The 16010-nt window shown below is 41.9% G+C and overlaps 1 protein-coding gene across 1 annotated transcript in view; it reads left to right on the top strand.

Annotated features, from left to right (window-relative positions):
- STAB1 (stabilin 1) overlaps window positions 1–16010 on the top strand; it is a 394908-nt gene that overhangs the window by 123924 nt on the left and 254974 nt on the right. Inside the window, exons 15-19 of the mRNA XM_077452219.1 lie at window positions 1177–1290; window positions 2762–2815; window positions 4592–4672; window positions 5469–5627; window positions 6514–6570. Of these exons, the coding sequence (XP_077308345.1) occupies window positions 1177–1290; window positions 2762–2815; window positions 4592–4672; window positions 5469–5627; window positions 6514–6570 (465 nt within the window). The remainder of the gene's footprint in view (window positions 1–1176; window positions 1291–2761; window positions 2816–4591; window positions 4673–5468; window positions 5628–6513; window positions 6571–16010) is intronic.

Here is a 16010-nt window from a genome sequence, read left to right as displayed (position 1 = left end):
TCTCTCAGCAATCCTGTGAATAACACACTTCCTGTCACTGTTGGCCGAAGTATAGAACACCAAGAACCCCCAAAGATTCAGCGCTCAGGCCACACTCAGGTTAATTCTTACATGTTTAAAGTACAGCACTACCTTTCTGTACACTAAGGGCGGGTCATTTATCGCTGTCCACTCTCTGTTATACTATGCAGGGCTACTGCATACCACAGCCAACTCATTCATGAAATTTGGGCTGCGCTATGCTCCCCTCAGTATCTTACAGAGCTCTCTTTACCTAAAATAGTTGATAGAACTCTGTAACTAGAGGAGGGCTAGTTATGTCACATTGATGGGTCACATGCTCTCGTCCTTGAATTGCCTTTTTCTTAACCAGTTGCCCATTGATTACTATTGGGCTCTGGCAGCTTTAGACTCTTGAATGTGGCAGAGTGCAAGGCACATTTGCTTAATAAATTTGCAGAGTTTATTTTTACTTATGGATTCTTTCAAACAGGTGCTGGCACCTATCTGCTGTGCAAGCTGCCTTTGTTTCTGTACCTGAATCTGCCTCAAGCTATGTGCAGGCAGCCAACAAAGTGGATGCAGACACAGCAGCTGCATGGTCACCTGCATGTCAAAATCTGACAGCCATGCAGGAGCGGCTGCATGACCCCCAACTCTGACAGTGAGCATCAAGGGTCAGGCAGTGACAGAGTCTGCATCCACCTCTATAGGCTGCATGCATGCAGTCTGGGGTGAATGAAGGTGCAAAAACAAAGGCAGCGCGCATGCAGGATGGGTGCCAGTACCTGTCTGAACGAAAACCTTAATGAACAGCCATATCACTGCTTTTTAAATGGGCAAAATGAGGCTGGTTTATTAAATAAATTGACAATACTTATTCAAAAAATGTGTGAGTATTTGTTTCAATTATCCAATTGTGGGAAAATAAAATTTCTCTTCATCATCAGTCTGTAGATGCTTTCCATGCGATTGGCTAAATTAAGTAAATTCAAGTGAAGATTCTCAACTTTAGTTAATCGGCCTCCCTAAGTCTAGGGAAATTAAATCATGTCAGTCTCATTTTAAGTGTTGTTTAAATCAGTCTAGGTCATTACCATTTACTTTATCCTATATTTTATTTTTCAATATTTTAAAACTTAGCTGCATATACAAAACATATCTTTCTGTTTGCAGAACTGTGATCTTCCCCCAATATTAAATGGACATGGCTCCTTCACTGTTTTTGTCCCAAGTAACAAGGCTGTGGATGCTTTAAGAGATGGAAGATTGATATACCTTTTGACTCGGGTAGGCGTTCATTTCTAAAATCTATTTGTTTAGTGCTATATAACAAATTTAGAAGACGATTTGGATGGAGTAGTGAGGAAATAGAAGCACAAGGTTTTTATTGCTGACCATAAGGAGATTTTCTCTGATTGATCATGTCACTGGGAATGAAAGTGAGGTTAAAGCCAAACTTTTCAGCTATCACCAAAACAATAAAATATGGGAAATCTTCAATGAAGACATTTGTTTCCATAACAACTCTCTACAAGGGGATTTCCCTCACTTTTAGAGATACTTAAAATTTTCACAATTACTGTATGTGTTCCTCTTTCGCATAGACCATAGCAAGATGCAAACACTGTCGGTTCAGATGTATACCTACGTACATTATTGGGAATAACTGTAAAAATATATTTTCCCTTATTTCCATGCAACTGGTCCCACATAGGTGCTCCATCTATAAGTCACATTTTGACTTCATCATGTACAATGCAGGACCAGCAGTACTGCATTGTATGTGAGGTCAGAAAAGCACTGCCCAGAAATAGGTGATCACCGGCTGCTTGGAGAGCAAGGGATAAGGGAAGTAATGCTGAGGCAAAAAAAACAAGAAAATAACCATTGCAGCGTGTAGGGGCCCACCTTTATGGAAGTTTAGAACTTTACCTTGAGTTCAGCTTTAATGTATAGTATGATATATCAGTATGGAGCTGGTATAGGAGTAAGAAAACTGCTTTAGAGCTCTACAGACCCAGAGAACAAGCGGGGATAGAATACAGTGTTCCTAGGGTAAGTATAAAATTATACTCTTTTCTTACAGAGCAGCTTGACTGCTGTAGAGACTTCTGCTTGACCATAAAAATAATCAATATATTTCCTAGGATTGGAAACTGACTGCACTGGCACCTTTATGATTATTTGATAATGAACAACTCCTGGACTCATTGTTTAGCCTTAACAGAATACATTTGATCATTGTGTGCAGCACACCACTTATAAAATATACTATGAGAGTGACAACTTTAAATGGTAAAGATGATTTTAATAATTAGTAGATGATGCAGAGTTAAATGACCTTATAATTTTATTTAATTGTGGGGGGGGGGGGAGAATTTCATAGTTAAGACATCTGTACTTATATTCCTGGGTGTACATCTTCGCTGTGGTCATTATGGGGACTTTCCACTCATCCAGTTTTATTTTTTACTTTCCCTTATGGAGAATGGAGGAGATGAAACTAGGAAAGGAAAAAAAACAAATACTTAAATCTTTCAGGTGGCGAGAGAATTATGGCAGGGAGGTGCCACTGTTGCAATATCCATAACCTATAAGAGGCCAGGGACTAATGCCAAACTCTACCTATATCTACAATATAATTTAGGATAAATTGTACAATTTATGTCACTAGCACATAGATCACAGAAGAAATGGATGTTAAAAATGTATTCAGTTCAGTTATTTGTACTTCTAAATAATATTATTGCTATTTCAGGCCAAAAACAAACTGTTGGAATTGGTTAAGTATCACATCTCTTCTGTAGCCTCCGTAAGTATATTATATTAGCACATCATTCATTTTATGGATGTATGTCTTATAAAATATTTTTTTTTTAAAGTTTCTACAGACATGCATATTACATTAAAGTGGTTGTAAAGACAAAAGGTTTTTGCATTTTATTAATGAAGGTAAAAAAAACATCTGTATGCAGCAGCGCTCCCAGCCCCCCATAAAATTCACCTGAGCCTCATCTCAATCCAGCAATGTGCATGGGAGCCTTGCCTCTCCTGGGTCTCTCCCTCTTCATATCCAATCCATTGGCTCCCACTACTGGACTACTGGCAATCACACCCAGCCAGGGGAAAACTGTACAGACATAAACTAACATATGAAATGTATTTCTTTAGTTATTGTTCATAGGCACAGATTTCTGTTATTCTGATACAATTGGGTTATATGCAGTCGTTTAGAGGAAGATTTGACATTGGCAAACAAAAAGCCATTGGCTAGCCAGGTGTAACCTCTCCCACTCCCAGCATACTTAAGCTTTTTTTCTTCAATCAATACATCTACATCCAGATTGACTAATCCTCAGCAACACTTTGGAGGCTATGCCCAGACTCCACTGGATAGAAGATTGCCTAGAATGGATCACTGTAACCTAAGTGGCGCTTTCCAAACCTTTGGGGTGATGAGTTTGTTAGTCAAGTCCAGATTCATGGCACAGCTTCTTGTGTGATCCAGCCTTTGACGACGCCTAAAGAATACATCATATGAGCTGAGCAGTGGAAGCTAATACACTGTTTGGTAACAGTTAATGCTACCATTATTCCCCTATTCTTTTGATTCCTGAAGAAATGGATAACATGATGAGAAACTATATGCTGCATTATTAGCTCGAATATTGGATGGGCACACCCTTCGCTCTGTTCCCTATACTGAATGCAGCGGTCATAAGTACAGTTCTGTGCCTTCTCATCCAGAATCTTTGTCTGAAATTTCTGCAGCTATAACAGCCTCTATGTCTTCTGGAGCAAGATGTACTGTCTGAAGAAAGATCTCACAAGCACTTATTTGGATGTGTTCATTCCTGAGGAGCCTTATGGCCCATACACACGATCTGAAAATCGGACGACAGATCTGTTTTTTTTTCTCATGCTAGTCACATATCAAATGAAGAAGTTACTAAAGTTACGAAAATTCTCATACGGCAGAATTAAAAATCAGAAGTGATGTCATGTGTTGTAGTGTATGATCTGGTATCACACGATCACAAAAACGTGTTTGTCCGATCGCATAATATGGGATGACTTGTCATGATCGGCTCTCAAAAGCTCTGTACTAACGATCCGATTATCATACATTTGCTTCGAAAGCTGTATTTTTTGTCTGATTTTGGATCGTGTGTATGGGCCATTAGTCAGCTCAAATAGTTCCAAGGCTAAAAAGGCAATCGGCTCGTATCGATGCTGTGAAAGTCACATTTAAAATGGAACAGTCTGTAGCTTCTCCTAGTGGTGTTACCAGTCTGGGATCCCTGAAAGGGTGTAAGACTATAAAAAACTTTCTCTGTATAATCCTTACTTCAGCCTCTTTTATATGGAGACTGGAGCACTCCTGACAAATAATTTACTCTTCCCAAGATTAGAGTGAGGAATGGAGTTTACTAATTATCGTCCACTATGGAAATATACTATGCTTGCTGTAACCAACTTCTGGAGTCAATTTGGTTCAGTGGTTGAATTAGGCTTAATGTGGGTAAGAACTTTGACTGCGAAGGAATGGTAAATTGTTCATTGTGCAATTCTGGTTTGCTTCTTTTAGGTCACTTTGGATAGATTAATTATAATGCCACATATTCTGACTACCTCAAATGAGATTATAAAGATAAATGTGACTCGGGAGGTAAGTAAACTAGTGTCTTATTTTACTACGGTCCTTTTTTTGTTCGCAGTACACTATAGATTTTTACTTTCTTGGAATTTGAAACATTGATGTTCAACGGATTCAATATAGATTCTGGAAACTGTGATTGTACCTAGTTCTGTAAACTTGATGTACTTTTTACAAAAAACTCTTTTCAAACATATAGCAGAGACTTGCAGCATTGGTTCTAAAATTTTGATGTATTTTTTTTTTCACTTGGATTTTATAAAAGCACCAACATTGCACAATTCAAAAATGCACAATGAATGCTGTATTTAGTACATATTTTTAAAGCAAAGTATATACAAATATGATAATTTAAGAAACCGAATTAGGCTTCATGTACACCCTGCCTACATTTACTGCGACCACAGGAAAATGCAAAACGTGGAAAAAATTACAACATGAGTTTGCAGCGGTTTGCATTTTCGCCACGGCTGGCGGTCAAAATGTTCCTATCCTGAACACGATTCTTCTGCGTTCAGGATAGGGAGGTTGGACACATAGGCTTTTATGGAGTTGAGTTTAGGATCTTTGCCAAAAAAAAAGCCCAAAACTCAAGATTAGGAACTGCTAATGTAAATGTAGCCTTAAAAGAACTCATCCATTTTAGTGAATTATGCCTGTTTTACACAGAGAATATATATTTGTCATGTTAGGTGAAAGATGCCAGGAGAATGTAATGTGATTGTTTCATGTAGCTGATACTTCACCTTTTGCTCTTCTGTGCTGTGGCTCAGGTATATAATTAATATAAACTTATCTTTTTCATTAGGGGAGAATTCTATTTGGAGACTCAGGAATCCCTCTCAGCCATAGCGACATAATTGCTTCTAATGGTGTCATCCATGTTCTTGATGGCATTTTATTACCTTATGGCTTTTTGCCAATTCTGCCAGCTAAATGCAATGAGACACTGGAAGACATAATACAGGTAATTAAATAATTCAAATTGTCATTACAAAGGATTATCCAAAAACATCTTGGAAGCCCTCCGCATTCAGGCATTGGCCTTTGGATCTGGCATGGATTTTGGTATGGGTTTTAAGGGGAACACCACATCAAAAATCCTTAGACACTTATCTGAGAATGCAGCCTGGCAGGTTGGGGGGGGGGGGGGGGGGCGGGAGCGAGTGCCCTTCCCTGAACTATACCAGGCCCAAAAGCACCTTGTCCCCAGGTTGATGGGGGCAAGGGCCTCTTCCTGACAATCCTGGGCTGTGGTTGTGGGGGTCTGCGGGTAGGGGGCTTATTGGAAGGGGCCCCCACAATATACCCCTACTCATTCACCAAAGAAGTGTCAAAAAAACGTTTTTGACAATTCCTTTATTAAAAAATAAATAAAAAACAATGTTCCCTGATGTAAATCGCACAGACGGACCCAGAAACAAAAACACTCCACCTGCGACAAAGACTAACCTTCGAATGCCTGCTCCACTTTTTGACAGTTTTTAAATAGGTAAGGGGCGGGACCACCCACTGGCATCACCTGGTGGCACCGTCCCCCTTATGATGTCACCGACCGAACATCCCACTGAGTGCCCCACAAATTCGGGTGTTTGCCGAACAGGCGATGTTCACGCTGAACTTTTGCTCATCTCGAACTTGTTCGCCTAACTCTACTAAGTAATATGAGGACAAACTGAGACAATTTACTGTACCTTACAGTACACAGTTGGTGGTAAATCTAATGGAGGTTTTGCTCTGGTTAGGAATGCATGTTAAATATGAATCACACAAGTGCTTTATTTTTAGGTTCATATATAGTTTGATGTATAAGAAGTTGAAAATCAGCATAATAATATGTTGTTTGTTTCCAGGGTTCATGCTCCAGCTGTGATTCCATTGCGCCATGTCCAGAGGGTACCAGAGACTTGGTAACTGAAAAAATAATTCTTGTTTATGCCTGCTTTCTTAAAGGGTTAGCTCACCTTTAATTTTGACAAAAAAAAAAAAAAAAACCTCCAGCTTAGCATTCTGTGAGAGTGAAAATGAGCAGACTGCTGATGCGTGGGTAGGAAACGAAGCCCATTGCTGGTTTTCAAGTTTCAAGGGCTGCGCATCCAGTGCTTGGTATGTCCTGCATCAAATTGGGTGCAAGCAAAAAATGCATTTTTTTCCCCTTGCATGTTATTGGGTATTCTCTGCAAAGTGGTACTTCATCTCATTTATTAAGCTCTGGAGCAACTTCACTTGCAGAGTTCAACCACATTAAAAAAGTGCAGTCAATTTACCTTTAGTAAATCAACCCCATATACTTTGAAATTGTAAGAAGGGGTGGTAAAGCCCACCAGTGGGTAGCACTGCAAACCAGGTGACTTTGTAGTGATAAAATATGGTCACTCCCATGTTTATATATAATTACAAATGATGCAAAGCAACAGGAATGATAAAACATTAAGGCCCCTTTCCCACTTGTGTGACTTTTCCTGCGACTTTGTACGTCAGAGTCGCATGACAAGTCGTACCCCATGATTCCCAATGATAACCATTCATATCTGTGCTTCTTCAAACTAGTCCCCGTACTACTTTGGTCCGACTTTGATGTTGAGGTCCATAGACCAAGTTTACACAGGCATTCCCTGAAATCGCGGTAAAATCGCAGCCACAGAATTGTGGTAAAATTGCAATTGTGAAAGGGGCCTAAAGTGTAGTGCATAGACTATGGACAATAAAATATTTGCATACTCTTATAAGAGCTTTAAAACACACCAGCCCTAAATTCTCTAGTTGCATGTTTAATGCAAACTAATTTATTCTCAAACATCAAAACAAATGCTCTAAAGTCGAGTTTCCATTGGTTTCTAATAGCTTAGAAACACCTGACAAGATGTTCCTTCCATAGAAAATATAAAGGGGAAGGAGAGTTGGGATTTTAGTTATCCATCTCCATTATGAACTTTATAGATCCATTTATCCACAATGTCTATAGCTACTGAGGTGAATGAGGGCTTGTTTAAAAGTGATTTTGCCACTTTTTCAGACCGTATAAACACTTTAGTGTGTATAGCCTGGACAGAGGATAAGTGATAATTACTTACATCATGCTAATCTGTTTTGCATGTGTATCTTAAAAAAAACATTCAAAAGAGACCCTGTAAGGGGGTGAATAATGAGGAGCAGCAATAGTCTGTGAAAGTAGCAGCCTTATTCTCACATACTCAAGTTTTTTTTATATTTTGCTATCTTGCAGAGCCCCATACTATCCAACACTTTCAGTTGTAGGGAATAGGATGTTCCCGCTGGTTGCTCTGGCTCCTTTTGCTGCCCTAATGTCACTACCGAGCCCCGCAGTGACAAGGTGTTAGTGGGAATATGCACAGTAGCCAGGTATGAGGACATGCTATTAGACCCACTAGATGTATCAGATAGTATTAGCTTCAGGAGCTGTATAAGAATGCAGAATGTTAGCACATCAGCCACCAGACCAGAAGTGTAAGCTTCTTTCACAAGCTATTGCTGCTTATCTTTCTCTCAAGCCCTGACAGCATTACTTTAAGCGGTGTCTTAATATGAGTTAACAGCCACATATGATGCTATAAAGGGGGATAAAGTAGCCAAACAAAACTATCGTTTTTCTTTCACTAGTATAGGTTTTTTGACCTTTCCAAATATGTAGTGAACTTTAATCAATTCGCTAACATCTTGTTTTTTCTTGTGTAAAAATGACAAAGCAGATAGAAATATGTTAGAGAATTGTGGTTCTTTCCATAAGGAACCAGATGGCACCGCTTGCACAACTTTTTTTCTGGTGTAAGCCTTAAAATAAATATGCAGTGATCTGATACCAAGGTCACGGGGTGGGTAAAATTCCCTTTTATGTGACTTGGTTAGTTCCAGCTATGGGTGTGGTGGCACTGTTAAAGCTGTTACTTCATAACCCATCATGTTTGATTTATGTATTTAATAGTTAATATTGAACTGTATTTTTTATTACTATATTTGTTAAATCTAGGACTCAAGGTGTATAAGTTCTTGTTGCTTGCTTTGTCTTTTCACTGTTATGAATACCACAAACTGTTTTAACTTTTATTTCATTATGTTTTTTTCTTTATAGTACATCACAGGACACAGAGCCTCAGTGCTGATGGGTTATATAGGCACCATTAGGTGATGGACACTGGCAAACACTAGACAGGAAGTTTAGCCCCCTATATAACCCCTCCACTAACTGGGAGTACCTCAGTTTTTTTGCCAGTGTCTTAGTTGTTGGTCACTAGTAAAGATGTGTTGTGCTGAGCTCCTCTGGAATATCCTTTTGGGGCAAGCCACATAAACGGATCCATTCTAAGTGCTTTTCTAGGCCGAATCAAATGGTACCCGGGCCTCGTGTCCAAAGACATGAGGTTCTGCCTGTAATGTTTTTCTTTTTATAAAGCTGGACCCCGGTATCCAGTATTTGTTTTTTTTCGGCCAAATCCCCGGTGCTTTACAGGCCCCAATCTAGGATCGCCCATTTTTAAGGAGGCCCTAGTCCCTGAAGGTTTTTTCAAACTGAGCCCACCATGAGAGGTGTAGATTGGGTCTGTTACCACAGAACCCTGCAGCTGGATAAGGTAAGGGTGATTCCTAAGGAATTTTTCTAGTTTCTTATGGTTTTTTCTCCTTTAAGTAATGTTGCTATGCCTAAAATCGCCACCGGGGTCAGGAGCACATACCTTTCCATGCTTGTCATTTTCATCTCTGTGTTCATGCAGCATGCTCCTCCGAGCCCATGCCCCAGGTATTTGGGATGGTTTTTTTTTTCTTGCCAAAGAATGTCTCCCCACAGCTCTCTTCAAACTAAAGGGCATAGGCCGGTCGGCGGTACCTGGTACCCCGCACTGCCTCCCACCGCCGCCATATCTTTCCATGCTTGTCATTTTCGTCTGTTTTCCTGCTGCATCCTCCTCCGAGCCCATGCCCCAGGTAGGATGGGGAATGGTTTTTTTTTTATTCCCAAAGAATATCTCCCACAGCTCTCTTCAAACTAAAGGGCATAGATCAGTTGGCGATACCCTGCACCGCCTCCCGCCATCGCCATTACGGTGGTTTTTCATCCACCTACCCTCCGCTTTCCTTCGCCCCAGCCTCCCCTCCATGTGGATCTGATCAGGATTGGAACCCTTGGTTCTGGCAGGAAAGAAGGGCTTGTTTAAAAAAGGACAGGGAGAGGGGCGGTATAGGTGCTTTGAAAAAGGGGCAGAGCATTAGCGCGGTGTCTGGCATGGGTTGAAGCCCACAATGAGGGCTAACTGAGGCTATAAGATGCCCTCTTTTACAGGTGCACAGCTCAAGGAGGGACACAGAGCGGATGGAGGGCATGTGATTGTGGCTGACACAGGCGTCCTCAGGCAGCATTTACTTAGCACCAGACTGGGCCTTTATAGCAGCGGTAGTTGCTGGACTGTTTTCTCAGCAGTACGTGCATTTCTGGTTGTACCCCGGCATTTGTGCTTGGCACTATGGGCAGAAGAGGTACAGGTACCCCGAGAAATAGAGAAATATAGGCTCAAGGGGATCTCCCTCAGGCTGTGAGGACCCCCCCCCCCCCTCGCAGCACCATCTCCCCCTGAAGGACCTAGGCAGGCTGGTCAGGATGAGCCGTCGCGGTCAGGGGCTACATCTGCTGCTGGCATTTCAGCATTGACAGCACATAAAACAGCACTGCACAATGTGATAACATTTTCATAAAAGTGCAAAACAATATATGAAAAAAGTGGACAAAGTGAAGAACTTGGTTCACATTGAAAAAATTAACTCCAGTGTGTCCTATATTGGAAATAGTCCGCATAAGCCCAAATGTGCAGGTGAATGTTCCTGTAGGATAATGCCAAACACAAAGAGAAATCTGGCAAAAGCGATGCCAACAATGGAGGCTAGGACTAGTTGTCTGAAGTCACATTAACATCGACCAGTCAAGAAGAAAGCCTCCACCGTCAGGTTCAGGAGGTAAAAATCAGAGTCAACCCCAAGGACAAAAGAAATCTACAAGACAGAACGCTAAAGCCTCTTTATGAAGCTGCACTCCCGCTCGTTCGAGTGGGGGGAAGACTGCTACAGTTCTCAAGGGTCTGGCAGGAGGATTTTCAGGACAGATGGGTGATCTCCACAATAACTCTAGGTGACAAACTTGAGTTCCAAGAATTCCCGTCTCCTCGTTTCCTCAGATCAAATGTCCCTAAAGACCCAGAGAAAAAGAAGTCTCTCTTCCAAGCATTGGATCGACTTCTGTCGCAAAAAGTAATCATGGCAGTTCCCATGCAAGAGCAGGGGTTGGGCTTTTATTCAAACCTTTTCATGGGGCCAAAGCCAAATGGAGATGTCAGACCCATCCTGGATCTGATCCAAATCGGTTCCTAAAGATTCAATCTTTTTTCGCATTGGAATCAATCCGATCAGTAGTCTCCATCCTACAAGGAGGAGAACCTCTGGCATCAATAGACATCAAAGATGCTTACCTGCATGTACCAATTTTCCTCTCTCATCAGAAATATCTGCGTTTCAAAGTGGAAAAACTTAATTTCCAGTTTGTAGCTCTGCCTTTCGGTCTAGCTACTGCACCTCGTGTGTTCACAAAGCTTCTCCTCTGGCCAGATTAGGGTCCCACGGTATAACGGTTATAGCGTACTTAGACGACCTGCGGTCGGTAGCCCGTTTAGACCAAGGCTTGGTCACCACAGTCAACTACCTAGAATACCTAGGTTGGGTTTTCAACCTAGAGAAGTCTTCTTTAAAACCAGTAAGAAGACTAGAGTACTTGGGTCTAATCATAGATACAACCCAAATAAGGGTGTTTTTACCCCAGGCAAAAATCAGTGCAATAAAGGAGCTGGTTCAGCTAATCAGGGCAAAGAGCCCTTCTATTCGCCTTTGTATCAGATTGTTGAGAAAGATGGTGGCTTTGTTTGAAGCAGTTCCCTATGCTCAGTTTCATTCAAGACTGTTGCAAAACAGTATCCTATCTGCCTGGAACAAGAAGGTTCAGGCGCTAGCTTTTCCAATGCGCCTGTCTCCAATAGTGTGCCAGAGCCTCATTTGGTGATTGGTACATGAGAATCTGTGGAAAGGGAAATCCTTTCTACCAGTCACCTGGAAGATGGTAACCACAGATGCCAGGCTTTCAGGTTAGGGAGCCGTTCTAGAAGAGGCGACTGTCCAAGGGAAATGGTCCAGGATCGAGAAGACCTTACCCATCAATAGTCTGGAGATTCGTGAGGCGTACCTAGCCCTACAAAACCTGGACATTCAGGTTGCAGGGTTGTCCAGTCAGGGTCCAATCCAACAATGCCACAAGCTTATATCAATCACCAAGGGGGCACCAGGAGTCGTGCAGCCCAGAAAGAGGTAAACCAGATCCTAATCTGGGCAGAAAAGCCTGTGCCGTGCATATCCGCAATCTTCATTCCAGGGGTAGAGAACTGGCAGGCAGACTACTTAAGTCTCCAGCGGTTGTTCCCAGAGGAATGGTCTCTTCACCATCTTCGACATCTTCCTGGACATATGTCAAAGATGGGGGATGCCAGATTTAGATCTGTTTGCGTCAAGGTTCAACAACAAGATCGACAACTTTGTGTGACGAACAAGGGATCCACTTGCATGCGGGACAGATACGTTGGTGACTCCACGGCATCAGTTCTCACTGATTTATGCATTCCCTCCTATTCTGCTGCTACCACGACTTCTTTGCAGGATCAAGCAGGAAAAGAAGTTGGTGCTTCTAGTGCCCTTAGCGTGGCCCAGAAGATATTGGTATGCAGAAATGGTGAAGATGGCGGTAGGGTCCCCATGGACCCTACCGCCACGTCCAGACCTGCTGTCACAGGGATCAGTGTTCCATCCTACTTTACAAATGCTAAATTTAACGGTTTGGCTATTGGAACCCACATTCTGAAGAGTCGTGGGCTTTCAGGCCCAGTGATTTCTACCTTGATTAATGCAAGGAAGCCAGCTTCCAGAGTCATTTATTATAGAATATGGAAGGCATGCATACAGTGGTGTGAAAAAGTGTTTGCCCCCTTCCTCATTTCCTGTTCCTTTGCATGTTTGTCACACTTAAGTGTTTCGGAACATCAAACCAATTTAAACAATAGTCAAGGACAACACAAGTAAACACAAAATGCAATTTGTAAATGAAGGTGTTTATTATTAAAGGTGAAAAAAATCCAAACCATCATGGCCCTGTGTGAAAAAGTGATTGCCCCCTAAACCTAATAACTGGTTGGGCCACCCTTAGCAGCAACAACTTCAACCAAGCATTTGCGATAACGTGCAATGAGGCTTTTACAGCGTCCTGGAGGAATTTTGGCCCACTCATCTTTGCAGAATTGTCCTAATTCAGTTACATTAGAGGGTTTTCGAGCATGAGCGGCCTTTTTAAGGTCATACCACAACATCTCAATAGGATTCAGGTCAGGACTTTGGCTAGGCCACTCCAAAGTCTTCATTTTGTTTTTCTTCAGCCATTCGGTGGTGGACTTTGCTGGTGTGTTTAGGATCATTGTCCTGCTGCAGAACCCAAGTTCGTTTCAGCTTGAGTACACGAACAGATGGTCGGACATTCTCCTTCAGGATCTCTTGGTAGACAGCAGAATTCATAGTTCCTTTTATCACGGCAAGTCTTCCAGGTCCTGAAGCAGCAAAACAGCCCCAGACCATCACACTACCACCACCATATTTTACTGTTGGTATAATGTTCTTTTTATGAAATGCAGTGTTCCTTCTATGCCAGATATACTTGGACACACACCTTCCAAAGAGTTCCACTTTTGTCTCATCGGTCCACAGAATGTTGTCCCAAAAGTCTTGGGGATCATCAAGATGTGTTGTGGAGAAATTGAGACGAGCTTTGATGTTCTTTTTGCTCAGCAGTGGTTTTCTCCTTGGAACTCTGCCATTCAAGCCATTTTTGCCCAGTCTTTTCCTGATGGTGGAGGCATGAACGCTGACCTTAACTGAGGCAAGTGAGGCCTGCAGTTCCTTGGACGTTGTTGTGGGGTCTTTTGTGACCTCTTGGATGAGTCGTCGCTGCGCTATTGGGGTAATTTTGGGCGGCCGGCCACTCCTGGGAAGGTTCACCACTGTTCCATGTCTTCGCCATTTGTGGATGCAGTAGTTATTAATAATTTGGAACCACCATGTCAGTGGTTTTGTAACATAGTCACATTTTCAACCTCGGAATAGAAACATTTATTTAGCAAACTCAGGTTTTTGGCTCTCACTGTGGTTCGCTGGATTCCCAAAGCTTTGGAAATGGCTTTATAACCCTTTCCAGACTGATAGATCTCAATTACTTTCTTTCTCAATTGTTCCTGAATTTCTTTGGGTCTCGGCATGATGTGTAGCTTTTAAGGATCTTCTGGTGGACCTTACTGTGTCAAGCAGCTCCTATTTAAGTGATGCCTTGATTGTGAACAGGTGTGGCAATAATCAGGCCTGGGTGTGGCTAGAGAAATTGAACTCAGGTGTGGACAACCACAGTTATAGTATGTTTTAACAAGGGGGGCAATCACTTTTTCACACAGGGCCATGATGGTTTGGATTTTTTTTCACCTTTAATAATAAACACCTTCATTTACAAATTGCATTTTGTGTTTACTTGTGTTGTCCTTGACTATTGTTTAAATTGGTTTGATGTTCCAAAACACTTAAGTGTGACAAACATGCAAAGGAACAGGAAATGAGGAAGGGGGCAAACACTTTTTCACACCACTGTATGTCTCCTGGTGTGAATCCATAAAGTTTGTCATAGGGAGAATCCTTGCTTTTCTGCAAATGGGGTTAGAGATGAAGCTGGCCTCAAGTACTATCAAGGGCCAGGTCTCAGGCCTTGTCGGTATTGTTTCAACGTCCGCTTGCTTTGCATTCTTTGGCCCGAAGCTTTATACAGGCGGTAACGCGGCTTAACGCAGCTCATCTGTTGGAGCACCCCTGAACTCCTGGGACTTGAATTTAGTTCTGTCGGCATTACAGAAATAGCCTTTTGAGCCAATACGACATATTCCTTTGGTCCTTTTGACAAGGAAGCTAATTTTTCTGGTAGCCATTTCTTCTGCAAGAAGGGTATCAGAAATGTTGACTCTCTCTTGTAAAGAGCCATATTTAATTGTTTATAAGGATAGAGTAGTATTGCGTCCTCATCCTAGTTTTCTTCCGAAGGTGGTTTCAAATTTTCACCTAAACCAGGATATTCTGCCTTCATTCTTTCCAGATCCCTGTTCTAAGGAAGAGATGCATTCTCTGGATGTAGTGAGAGTGGTCAAAGCCTATTTGGAAGCGAGCACACAGGTTCACAAAATTGAAGTTTTGTTCGTGTTGCCTGAAGGTCCTAAGATAGGACAGGCAGCTGCGAAATCCACCATTGCTAAATGGAGTCGACAGGTCATTTTTCAAGCTTATGGTTTAAAGGGGAAAGTTCCACCTTTTCAAATGGCTCAGATCTGTAAGGTCGCAATTTGGTCTTGAGTCCATACATTCACCAGATTCTATACGGTGGATGTGAAAAGGCATGAGGATATCGTATTTGGGCACAGTGTGCTGCAGGCCGCAGTACAGGGTCCTCAGGTCTGATTGCTCCCTACTTTTGTTTGTGTTCCCTCCCCTCAGGTGGCATTGCTCTGGGACATCCCATCAGTAAATACTGAGGCTCTGTGTCCTGTGATGTACTCCAAGAAAAGGATTTTACAGGTAAGCTGTTATAAAAAATCCTATTATTTGATCCTCTTTGTAGTAAGAGTGTTTTTTTATTATTGGTCAGAAGATACTTGGGACTAAAACCAGCTATCACCAAGTGCCAGATATGCCAGCTGAGAAATATGTACAGTCCAGTGCTTTACATTCTTGAACATTCTACCCTTCTATGCCTTCTGAGCTTTTAAACTGGCCATAGACCGGTATCAGTTCACCCAGAATGACAAGCAGAACGATGCCTACCCTTCGATGCATTGCTTTACTTAAGTACCTGCTTAAGTCCCCATTCACACCTGAGCGTTTTGTAGCTTGAAGCCTGAAGCTACAAAATGCTGGAGGGGAAAAAAAAATCAATTATTCTCTATGGAGATGGTTCACATCTCCACGCCAGAAGCTCCAAAACGCCTGAAGCTCAACAAGTTCTGGAACTTTTTTTTTAGGCAGATTTGGGCGTTTTTCAGCTTTTTACATTGGTGAACTTTTGACCTGTACAATATCGTGGCAAAAACGCGGCAACATCGCAGGAAATTGCGTGCCTTTCTGCTTAAAAAAGCTACGCTCAGGTGTGAATGGGGCCTTAATCTGGTTTCTGATCTGATGATGGGTTCTAGTGTCACAGTGAAATACGTTTCTATTTCTACATAAAAAG

The sequence above is a fragment of the Lithobates pipiens genome, unplaced genomic scaffold (genome assembly GCF_037356315.1).
Source record: "Lithobates pipiens isolate NorthernLeopardFrog02 unplaced genomic scaffold, aLitPip1_a1.2 Scaffold_23, whole genome shotgun sequence".
Lineage (NCBI taxonomy): Eukaryota > Metazoa > Chordata > Amphibia > Anura > Ranidae > Lithobates > Lithobates pipiens.
This window is presented reverse-complemented; position numbering and strand designations above follow the sequence as displayed.